This window comes from Equus caballus, chromosome 13, assembly GCF_041296265.1.
Source record: "Equus caballus isolate H_3958 breed thoroughbred chromosome 13, TB-T2T, whole genome shotgun sequence".
NCBI lineage: Eukaryota > Metazoa > Chordata > Mammalia > Perissodactyla > Equidae > Equus > Equus caballus.
Window position 1 is genome coordinate 43,973,165 of NC_091696.1, and position 12,634 is coordinate 43,985,798.

At 51.0% G+C, this 12,634-nt stretch overlaps 1 protein-coding gene across 9 annotated transcripts in view; it reads right to left on the bottom strand.

Moving 5' to 3' along the window:
* SNX29 (sorting nexin 29) overlaps nt 1-12,634 on the bottom strand; it is a 589,016-nt gene that overhangs the window by 498,854 nt on the left and 77,528 nt on the right. For all 9 annotated transcript variants that reach the window (XM_070230995.1, XM_070230994.1, XM_070231001.1 and 6 more), the window contains one exon: nt 11,022-11,104. In XM_070230995.1, the coding sequence (XP_070087096.1) occupies nt 11,022-11,104 (83 nt within the window). The remainder of the gene's footprint in view (nt 1-11,021; nt 11,105-12,634) is intronic.

Sequence of the window (12,634 nt, forward strand, 5' to 3'; positions counted from 1 at the left end):
TCCACTCCAAGCGGCTGCCTCTCAACTCAATTCGTCCACAACCACCCACACCAGGCACTATGAAAATAAAGCCTGTACAAAGCACAGAAAGGATTTACACATCTAATCTTCTAGCGCACTGATAAAAACTTGGCCATGACAATGTAAGGGCTCCTAGCCACTCAGAATTAAAACCTAAAGGTGACATCTCCCTTTCACCAAGGTTGACTCGCTTTTACAAACTCTATAAGACAGTGTCCTTTTGGAACAGTCCACAGGGTTCTGGGCCCTCACACAAATACCATCCTGCCTCTTTCCAACCAGTCACGCTTCCTACGTGGGCCAACATCTGGCCTAGAGACGAGACAGTTATGGGCCCAATGTCAAAGCCAGTGCATTTATAGACTCGAGCTCACCTAGCCCAAGGCCATTCAAAATCAGCTCAATCAACACATTTGCAGAAGAGACATGAGCAAGGGGAAAACGAAGATGCTTGCCTTTGACATCAGAGCAACCAGCAAGACCAGGACAATGCTAGAACATCCAGACTTCGGCAACGTGGCTCTGTGATGTTGCAAAGAGGTGAAATCACTTGTCCTTTCCCAGAACAGATGGTTAGAGGTGCAAGGAGTCCTTGAGGGCAGCCTCCTCCACTTTACGGGGGGGAAACTGAGGCCCAGAGCGATCAGGGGGCCCACTACTATCAGAGCTGAATCAGAACCAAGTTTTCCTGATTCCCAAGTTCGTGCTCCCTCTACTCGCACCAGCTGCTCCCTCCTGATGCAACAGGGAGTGGAACTTCACTCAGTCACTGCCTCATGCAACTCACAGGTCCAGGCTCCCACTGCGGACCAAGCCGGAGATGCAACAGTGATTAAAACAGACGTGCGCCCACCCTTGGGGAGCTCACTTTCAATTCATCCCACAGAAGCCTTTCTAAGTTTTTCGTGTCTGTTAGAACTAGAACGCACGTTAGTGCACTCCTTCCTTCCCCATTCTTTCACCTAAGGCTTCTTGAGCAACAAGTCCAGGTCAGACGGGATTGGGGCACTGGGGATAGGGCAGTGAATACGCAAAGACCTGCCCTCAAGGAGCCGACACTCCGGTGGGGGAGACGGAAATACAGCAACAGCATACTCAGGCATGAGGGGTTCCGAAACCCACGTCAGCAGACCCAAGCAAGCGGGCCACGTGACGAGGGTGAGGGAAGAGAGCGCTCTCAGACCTTGGTCTGGAAAGGAAAGCCTCTTGGAAGAGGGACATTTCAACTGCCCGAATGCTTCCCTCTGAGGGCGGAGCATTCCAGAAGCTTGTGGGTTTCCAGGAACTGCAAGGAGGTAGCAAGGGACGTGAATCTGGCTCTGCCACATCCTAGCAGGCCCTTCGCCACAGCCTCTCAGCCTCCGTTTCTCCACCTGTGACACGAGGCCACGAGGTGTGACCTAGGGAAGGAGGTGCTCTCTGACTGGAGAGGTCAGCTCTCAAGGACCAGGCGGTTTAACCGTGAGACCAGCTCTGGAATTCAGAGCCCAGAGCCCGAGAGCTGGGGCTGGGACCCTCGGGGCTAATGAATGAGCTCAAACATGGATCCCCAGAGAGGGTCTCCAGGAATGACTTCAGAAAGAACTGGCCACCCTGGAGTGATGCCACCGCCCGATACCAAACACGGCGACACAACACAGGACATTCGTACCGATTCTCTCACTGTCCTCAGCCTGGTGCGCAGCCTCCCAGGCAAAGACCCGACTCTGAAGAACTAGGAGCAGCGATGCTCAGCCCCATGGAAGCTTCTAGATACTTGAGAAGGCTCCAGTCCTATGGAGCGCCTGGTTCAACACTCAGGTTTTGTGCCCTCATAGGTTACTGCATTTAACCCCCAGAACAGTTAAGTGTCTTCACTTCACAAATGAGGAGATAAGGCCCAGAGTCTGCGGAAAAACAGAAACCCAGCTAGGAAGTGCTGGAGCCAGGGCTTGACCCCAGGATGGGGGTCGGGGGTCCAGGCTCCAGATCACCCCCCAGGTAACCCCCATCCACCCTCGGCTCTCCCACAGCACTTGGCACGTCTCTGAAGGATGGGCATCAGCGCAGCGTACTCAGGGCTCTGACGGGACTGCCAGCAGCTTGAAGAGTGTGGACGCCCACGTCAGCTCAGGACATCCCCACCCTGCTAGGCACAGGGAGGCCTTCAAGAACCACTCGTGCGAGGAGGGGCCGCCAGGGAGGGGGACGGAAGGGCTGAAGCCACACTCCCGAACAGCCTGCCCTTTGCAAGAGGAAGTGGGAAAAATCGCATCCCTTCTGCTTCAGACCCTGCGGGCTTCCCACTGCTCTCGGGGCACAACCCAAACTGACAGCCTCTCCAGCACCTCCCGCTAGCTCTGCCCTCTCCCCTCAGCCGCACTTCCACCGTCTCCACCGGCCCCCAAACCCAGCCCCGTGCCCCCATCCTCAGGCCTCAGCTCTGTTGTCACCCGAGAGAGACTCTCCTCATAACCCACCTTACAACAGTCCCTCTCAACTCGGGCTTCACTTTTCTAGCACTTGTCGATTCACAAGGACAAGTCCCCGTGTCTGCTCGCCTCGCTGCTGTCCGCCTCCCCACTGGTCTGGCGACTCCTCGGGGCGGGGCCCTGGCTCCTTGGTGACCAACATACAGGCCAAGATTAGCACGGTCTCTATTACACGGTAAGCACTGGGCAGAAATAGTTTTTGAATGGAAGAAAGGATCTAGCAAATAGTGAAAGAAAGAAAGAATGGGGGGAGAGAATAAAAAGAAACAAAATGCACTTTTCTTCTTCGTCAAAAAAGGCGCTCGCCAAAACTTTGCTAAGAGGATGGATCATATGTTAAGTGTTCTTATCAGTCAGTCAGTCAGGTGGGAGGAAACTCTTGGAGGTGATGGATACGCTTACAGCAGAGACTGCAGAGATGGTTTTGGAGGTGATGGATATGCTTACGGCATCGACTGTGGTGATGGTTTCACGGTGTCTGCTTACCTCCAAACTCATCAGGTTGTACACATTAAATATGCACAGCTTTTGTAGGTCAACCATACCTCAATCAAGTGGTTTTTGCTCCCCTGAGAATTCTAAATGCCTTTTCCCCTCTACAGCTGTCGCCCTGTGTGGCCACAGACCACGGGCATTGAAGCTCTGATCAAGCCTTTCCACGCCCATCAAGGCCACCGGGAGTGATGACTGACATCCCTTCTAAGTCTCAGGACAAGTGGGACAGCATCTATGGCTGTCAAATACACAAGGAGCACCCATGCCCTCAGAGCACCCTGTGGACCTCAGAGGGGACACCCCACAATGTGGTACCTCCCCCTGGTGATGTGTAAACGCTCACCAAACCCACTCCCTGCTCGGACCCTGCAAACCCCACCTGCGGCAGCCCTCCTGCAGGCACTCTCTCAGCTTACAAGATATGCTCTTGCCTCTTCCCAGCTCGAGTGTTCTGACTGAACCAGAAGGTGACATTGTCACGTCTGCTGAAGAGACCGAGCGGATGCCCTGCAGACCAGGACGTCCTCATCAAAACCGGTGTGGTTGGCGCCTGCCCTTCCTGGGCACGTGGCCTCGAGAGACGAGCAAAGTCAGAGCAGGACAGGACAACGTTCACAGCTCCAAAGGGATGGTGGCCCCTGGGGCACTGGTCCTGGACATCAGAGCCCAGCTGCCGGAGAGCTCTGCCTCCACAAGCGCTTTTCAAAGGCAGGAGTCAGGTTGCTGGGTTAGCCTGTGAAAGGCACAAACCGCTGCTTCCCAACCACATCAGCACCAGCAAGAGGAGGGACAGAGGACGAGGTGGATCTGGGAGTTTGGCTGTGTGAGCTTGAGCCCTGTGTCCAGCCTCTGCTCAGGGATTTTCCCAGCTGTCCAATGGGCTAGTGATGCTGGCACCCTGTGGGTTGGCGTGAAGTCAGGTTGCCTTCAGGGAGGCATCTAGCCTGATGCCTCTGCCTTACCATCCAGTGAGTACTAATGAGTACGGACCCCCAAGAACCCCTCTATGCCATCCCATGAACCCCATCTGTCTATCAGTCTGAAGTATTAGCTGCCCTGCTGTTATTCAAGCCTATGGATCAGAAAGACTCCCACTCTGGGTCCGGGTTGGCCTCCCTCACGATGGGAACCATCGCTTCTCTCTTGTCCCCAAGCCCACTCTGCACCCTCTTGGACCCCAGGCCAGGACCCACAGGGCTATTTAATCCAGAACTTTGTAGCCACGAATTAAGTTTAAAAGATGCCAAGTCAAATGGAACTGGAAAATAAAAAACAAAATTTGATATTCATCATAAAATTTAGTGTTTGGAGTAAGTCAGCTTAAGCAGCAAATGATGACTAGGTGGAAAGCTATTTTGTGCCAATTCCAAAAGAGTTTAAGAAGGACTGTGAGGTTCTTTTAAAGGCATGAGAGGTTAACAACATGGATTTCTTATTATGTCGAATCTCATTTCAAAAACATATGACTTTGGCTTCAATTCCAGTATATTATCCAAACCACCTTTCTACTTATCCATTAAAATTACGGTCATATTGTGCTTCCTTAAAAGAAAGACAAAGATTTTTGAGATAAAAGAGGACGAAAAAGAAAAGGAAAGGGAGTTAAAAGGATTTGAATAATAATAATCACCACTTATTATTTAATGTAGATATGAAAGAGACAACCTAAGGTGAAATTCCCTAAGCCATCTATAATGAAATATACGCCAAGAAAGAGCTGCACACATCACATGTGCAGAGGGGGAAAGGGGGTGACAGGGAGAAGATCCACGGGCTGGTTCCTGAACCGTCCACCAGGTGGCACAGTAACCTGGCACAGCATGGTTCTAAGAGGGGCATCTCCCAGCTCCATGGAAGCGGGTGAATGGGGAGGCGGAGAGGCAGCAACGTGCAAAGAGTGGATGGTATGGATAAGAGGTCAGCAGGTCCAGTGTTCACGGCCCCACTAAGCTGCAGTGTCTCAGTCAGTTCAGGCTGCTGTAACAAAACACCACGGCCTGGGTGGTTTATAAACAACAGAAATTTATGGCTCGCAGTTCTGGAGGCTGGAAGCCTGAGATCAGGTGCCAGCACGGTTGGGGGAGGGCCGTCTGCCAGGTCCAGACTTCTTGTGTCCTCACATGGCGGAAGGGGCAGAGGAGCTCTCCAGTCTCTTCTATAAGGGCACTGATCCTATCCACAAGGACCCTGCCCTCGTGACCTAGTCACAACTCAGAGGCCCCACGTCCTAATGCCATCACCTTGGGCATTAGGATTTCAACAGGTGAATTTGGGGAGGGGACGCAAACATTCAGACCATAGCACTCAGAACCAAAACAAGCCCTGAAATTAAGCCAGTTTGGTACGCTCACCCTGCAAACCTGGCATCCTCGCTCAGGAATTCCTTGCTTTATTCGAGAAATGATAATAAGTTTAAGGCTCTCAGAGCTGGACGCCCACCATTATGAGCGCGATGCTTACGCCCCGGCTGGGTGACGGGGGAACGTGTCTCCTGAGGCGATCTAGAAGGGTGAAGAACTGAGAAGTCTGCAGTCAGAAACCCTGCGCTTGTCGCCCGAATCACCACTTACTCTACCCGGGAACCACGCCTGGCACACAGTGGGTGCTCAATAAGAGCGTCTGCAGAACGATATCCTCACTGTGGGGCTTGGAGAAGGTACTTAACCTCACGAAGCCTCTGCTTTCTTATGCAAAGAGAGAACAATATTAGCTGCGCCCCAGAAGGTTGCTGGGGGATTAACCGAGAAAATGTGAATTACAACGCTTCTGCACACAGCAAGCTCTGCCGAAGCACGGTATGACCTGTGCTGGTTATTGTGTTAGCCCCTCCCTTTAGCCCCTCCCCCAGCCACTCAGCACCCTGAGCAGCAGAGAGCGTCTGTCTGAGTCCGTCCCTCCTATTCTCACCTTCCTTTCCCGATCAGGCAGAACACCTGAGGGGAGGACCAGACCCCCGAAACTAAAGGCTACAAACAACTCACACCAGGGATAAAATGTCGAAGGAAAGCGTGGATGGCAGCTGCCCCTGGACCCAAATGCAAAGTATCATTTTCCAGCTCTTGAAGCAGCAAAAATGCATTAAAATGTTAGCAGCTGATGTTGGTGAAGTGTAAAGAAACTGGCAGCTGTTGCACTACTGGCAACACGACAACTCAGAACACAAACAGCTCTGCATAACAAGCCCACACACACAGGCCTAACCTTCGGCCCACGAAGCCCGCGACCAGGAATTTACCACCAAGGAACGCATCAGCAGAAAAAATGGCCGGGTCAGCCCCAGTGACCTAGTGGTTAAAGTTCAGCGCACTCCGCTTTGGCGGCCCAGGTTCAGTTCCCAGGTGTGGAACCACGCCAGTCATCTGTCAGTAGCCATGCTGTGGCAGCGGCTTACATTTAAAAATTAAAAAAAAAGAGGATGATTGACAACAGATGTTAGCTCAGGGTGAATCTTCCCCAGCAAAAAAAAAAGACAAAGTCTTATTAAAAAAATAATAATACGGGGCTGGCCTGGTGGCGCAGCAGTTAAGTGCACACATTCTGCTTTGGCAGCCCAGGGTTCACCAGTTCGGATCCTGGGTGCAGACATGGCAGCGCTTGGCAAGCCATACTGTGGTAGGCGTCCCACATATAAAGTAGAGGAAGATGGGCACGGATGTTAGCTCAGGGCCAGTCTTCCTCAGCAAAAAAGAGGAGGATTGGCAGCAGATGTTAGCTCAGGGCTAATCTTCCTGAAATGCTAATAATAATGATGATGATGATGATGATGATGATGGCAAATATTCTTAGAACGCACTTACTACAAGCCTAGTACTTCTCTTTTCTTCCCCTTACAATGAATGAAGAAACCCACTGCCAAAAAAACAAAAATCTGGCTGGTAACCCCTCACCAAATAATCTAGTAAATTCTAACAAATCAGATGACAGAATATTATGCAGCCATTCAACAGGATGACTGGGGAAATTAAAAAGAAAAGGATGACTATGATATAATGCTAAGAAAGCAGAATACAGGGGCCGGCCCCATGGTCTAGTGGTTAAGTTCCTGCGCTCTGCTTCAGTGGCCCAGGGTTTCGCCGGTTCAGATCCTGGGCGCAGACATGGCACTGCTCATCAGGCCATGCTGAGGGGGCGTTCCACATGGCACGACCAGAAGGACCAAGAACTAGAAGATACAACTAGGTACTGGGGGGTTTTGGGGAGAAGAAGGAAAAAAAATTAGGTAGATCGACAACAGATGTTAGGTCAGGGCCGATCTTAAAAATAATAAAATAAAATAAATGGCTCTCAATTTAAAAAGAAAGAAAGAAAGCAGAATACAAAATAAGCCCACAGATAACAGCTAACATTTACGGACTTTTGACTCTGATCCAAATACTTCTCCAAGCACATCATGGTTCATCTCCACACGGACCATACGAGATGGGTAGTCATCCCGTCCTTACTTGAGATGAGGAAACAGGCGCTGTGAGCTTTAAGACCAGCCGGCAGCCTGGCCGTGGAACGCACCCTCCTGGCCATGAGAACACACTGCCTTCCTCCAGCACCAGGCACTTCACACCAGGAACAACTCTGCACACCCACAACACGAACTGCACACTCGCTGCAGAAATGGAGAGCTCGGAGGCAGAAGGGCAGGTGCTTTGCTTTGCTCACAACTGTCTTTACTACTTCACTGAAAAATTAATTTTTCATAACAGGCTTTTGTGTTTTCTTAAGTACCAAAGGGCCTTGGAGTGAGAGAGCAGGAACGTGGGTCTGGTCATGTGCTAAAAAATGACAACAATAAATACCCAAAAAGCCCAGGACAAAACCCTTTGCCATTTCAGAGACGTCCTGGGGGAAGGCTGCTTGTAGGGGTCTTGTCAACTCCCGCAGGCACGGAGGATGACACACCCGAGCTCGAGCCGAGTTACGGGGCCAAGGCACCACCTACACCAATTATTCAATCGGCACGATGTGAGGGAAACAGTGGCTGCTTCAGAGAGCAAGAGCGCGGGGCCCTTGGCCAGGCTCTCCTGGGTCTGTGAGGTCAAGCACCTCTCTGGAGTGGACCCCTGCGGGTTCATGTGCTGGGATGCGATTCTTGATCTGAAGCTGACAGCTCTTAGGCACCTGCTCCTGAAACACCCCGTGATACGGACTGAATCACATCCCTCCAAAATCCATGTGTTTTGACTGTATTTGGAGATAGGGCCTACAAAGAGGTCATTGAGGTTAAATGAGGTCACATGGTGGGGCCCTAATCCAATAGGGACGCTGAGGGACCCACAGACCACGGGCTCTGTCAACCGCAGAGAGCAGCTGGCAGAGTGAACCACCTTGACCCGCGACGGCGGGACCTCGCCGGGGAGCAGGACACCTCCTTGGGAGCAGAAGGCTGGGTACCCGCTGGGGTGTGTGAAGACGCCCAAACTCAACAAACGGTGCCCAGCACAAGGCGCCTGTGAAGCCCGGCACTCACATCCGCAATCTCAGGGTCACCGTCCTTTTCAAAACACATAAGGCAAAAACCGGTGTTCTTTAGGGCAGATGAGCCTGAGAGGCAGAGTCAAGGCTGAGCCCTCCACATGGAGGTGCAACCCACACAGAGACTGCAGGGGCCAGAGAGCAAGGCGGCAAACAACGGCGCCTTCCCCGCCCCCATCCTTCCCATCGCTTCCGGAAAAGCAGCCGGCACAGCACCAGGACATCCTCTGACGTCCTCACTGACTCACGTCTCTTTCCAACAGGGGCAGCAGGCCTCAGTCAGAAGCCAGGACAGACGACGACGTCCGGGCTGCTGAACAACACTGTTCACTTTCCAGTGTCTTTATTTTCATCTTTACCCGCTATTTAAGCCAACCGGTAGTGGCTCTCCATTTACAGGAATCATATAAAGTTCCTGCTTTAAATACAGGCATTCAGGCTTTTTTGAGTGCATTTTTTTAAAAAAGAAAAAATGACAGGTTAAATACGGTACAGTGGTAAATAAAGGACTGAAATTTGAAAACCAGCAACCGTGGTGTTCTCGAGTCCACGTGTCCCACGTGCCGGGGGATCTGTAAACACCCACTCAGCTGAATTCAGAGCTGAGAAGGGCCATCATCAACTGCACACTCTCATCCCGCAGTGAGGCGTCATCTCCATCACGCCCGCCTCACAGGGTCCGCTCAGTTCCTCTTCATCCTTGAATCAGCCCAAGCCGGCTGTCTCCCAAACTCCACGCTGCCTTCTTTAGCAAGGAAAACCCTAATTATTGGGGGGGGGGGGGGGGGGGGGGGAGGGGTACAATGGCTCCTTAACAGCCAGGAGAGCCCCCGGGACTGATGGTGGCCACATGAGTGGGACACAGTGCACCTTCTAAGAGGGTCCTTGCAGCTTGGAAGTCGGGGGGGGGGGTGGTGCTTCACCTTTTTTGTGCCAAGGACCCATTCTGCAGTCTTGTGAATCCCATGGGCCCCTTCTCAGAAAAAGGTTTTAAAATGCACAAAGCAGGGGCCGGCCCAGTGGCGCAGCGGTTAAGTGCCCACATTCTGCTTTGGCGGCCTGGGGTTCGCTGGTTCGGATCCCGGGTGCGGACATGGCACCACTTGGCAAGCCATGCTGTGGCAGGCATCCCAAATATAAAGTAGAGGAAGATGGGCACGGATGTTAGCTTAGGGCCAGTCTTCCTCAGCAAAAAGAGGAGGATTGGCAGCAGATGTTAGCTGAGGGTTAATCTTCCTCAAAAAAAAAAAAAAAAAGCATAAAGCCCACAAAATCACAAAGGAAACTGATTATACTGAAATAGAATTACCAAAATGTAAAACATAAAAGTGACAAAGTAGGAGCCAGCCCCGTGGCTGAGTGGTTGGGTTCGCCTGCTCTGCTTGGGCAGCCCAGGGTTTCTCTGGTTCGGATCCTGGGCGTGGACATGGCACCACTCATCAAGCCACGCTGCGGCGGCGGCCCACATGCCACAACTAGAAGGGCCCACAACTGAAAATATACAACTACGAACCAGGGGGCTTTGGGAGAAAAAGGAAATATAAAATCTTTGAAGGAAAAAAAAAAAAAGTGACAAAGTAATACACGAGATTCTTCATTATCACATTGAAAACCACCATATTTTTCAGCAGAAACAACGTTCTGAGATTTTCTCCTGTCCCAGTTGCTGTGGGCGCCTGGGACTTCTACCAGTGACAAAGTCACCCATTTTGCTGACAGGACTATGGTTTCTACAGTTTGCTGCTACTTTCATAATTGAAAGAAAGGCTAAATTTCAGTTAGAGGCTAGAGAAAAAAGTTGTAGTTTCTTTCCCTGTGCAAGTTCAGACCCCTGAATCCTACCTAAGAAAATGAAGGAAGTCTCTCCTTTGTCTCCTTCTTCCTTTTCCTTATTCCTGGAATAAGTATGGGATTGCTGGAGCTAAAGCAGTCTTTCTGGACTATGAGGAAAGATAGAAGGAATCCTGGTCTCTGATGACCAGGGAGCTACATACCAGCCCCAGCCCGCTTGCCTCTGGACAGAGAGATGAATTTCTATCTTGTTAAGCCACAGTTGGTTTATTCTTTATTATATAAAGCCACTCAAACCTAATCTTAATTGCTACATCTTGAACACTTTTTCTGAGCAGTAAGGTTGGAAACAGTTTGAACCTGGTCATTAGCAACCTCCATTCATTTTTGAGAGAGACACTCTTCCTTACTTACAAAAATGATTCCTCCAGGGCTACAAAGCAAACCCAACTAGAACGGTTTCTCTGTAGCTGACAGCTTTACAAGAGGCAAACCCCGAAACCTGGAACACACGTTCCCCTTCCAACTCGATGCCGCTCCACTGCTAAAGCATGTCCTTTAGAGCGTGCACACGCCCAAGCATCACGAGTCAACCACAGCTCAGGAAGCCTACATCCACGAACCACACCAAGTCCACACCCAGATGCACACACACCTGACTTCACCCCACATCTCACAGAGTCCGCACCGTGCAGGAGCAAGCACAAAGGCACTGCGGTGACGCACAGGCCCAGAAGTCATCCCAGAATTGGGGGAGGCGGCTAAGAAAGTACTTACTGATCGTCATCGACTCTGGCACCGAGGCAGGTGGTAACAGGCTGCTCAGAGGACTTCCCGGGCCTGGAGGACTGGCTTCCACACTGGAGAGAGGCAGGCAGAAGGGAGTTACTCCTGGCCACTCAACACCACAACCCCGCCATTCAAACCCTCGCAGGGGCTAAGTTTACTCAGGGTCACCTACCAGAGGGAACGGAAGGCAGCCCTTGGAAAAGACAGTCGATCCTCATTATTTGCCGATTCCATATTTACAAATTCACCAACTCACCTAGGTCTATTTGTAACTCCAAAATCAGTGCTCGTGCACTCTCATGGTCACTAGTAAACACGTGCAGCATGGCAAAAACTGAGTCACTGAATGCACAAGCACGGCTGACATCAAACAAGGTGAGCGGTGCCTCTTCTGCCAACTATCGTACTGCACCCGTGTCCTTTTGCGGGCTACTGGGCGCCACATTGCTCACATCCTGGTGCTTTGTGTTGGTGATTTTGCTGTCTAAAAAGGCCCCAAGCATAGAGCTGAAGTGCTGTCTGGTCTCTCTAAGCATGAGAAAGCTGTGATGCGCCTGATGGAGAAATCGTGTGTGAGGTGACCTGAGTCCAAGCGCGAGTTACAGTGCTGTCGGCTGTGGGTTCGCGGTTAAGGAATCAACCACAGGTGTGAAGTAAGGTGTCTGTAAACAAGGACAGACATCAAACCAAGTTCTGTGTTCACTGGCTGACAAAAACGTGAGCAGAGGCTCACGGGCCCCAGACCCTGTATGTCCCCTGGTCACTGGCTCAGTCTTCACGGCGACTTTATAGAACATATCTACCCCCAATAATGAGGGTCGATGGTGTATTTGCAACATGGAAAAATAACACTTAGCATCTTTCATGAAAACAGCAGGGCCATAACATGGTTACAACACACACACACACATGCAGGCACGTGTGCACATGCACACGCACACACACGAGACTAGGAGGAAAAGAACCAAAACGTCAACAGCGAAATGCACTTGGGGACTCAGAGTGACATTTTTTCATTTACCGCTGCATTTTCCAAATTCTCTAAAATAAACAGCAAAAAGGACTCCGAGTCCTGGATGGGTCTGCTGACACCAGTCCTTCCTGACCGTGCACTAACTGGCACAAGCATCCTGCAGCTGGTGTCATCTTCAAAGAGCCCAACCCCGTCTATTCAGGGCGAGACCGTAACTCTGCCCTTGCCAAGAAGTGTTCAGGGCAGTCAGCGGCTCCCACCCTAGAGCTCAAGCTGAAAATGCACACTCGAGACAGCCCTGGGACACCAAGCTGAAACCAGGAAGAGGACGGAGGAAAAAGCTAAGAGTGACAAGGCTCGTGCAGCAGTGAGACTGGAGTGTCCATCTTAGCTCTGCCACCAAACACCCAAGGACTCTGAGACACCTTTATTTGGAAAAATCACTTAGTACTACAGGCCAGACTAAGACTTCACAAATGTATGGTGGCTAAGCGGCTTAGGTATTACAGAATATCAAAGCCATTGAATACTATTATCAAATATTAACATGAAGCAAATAATGATAGAGGAGGGACCCAGACATGGCCCCAAAAGCAAAAAAAGTAAAGGTGGTAAGCAGTTGAAGTGT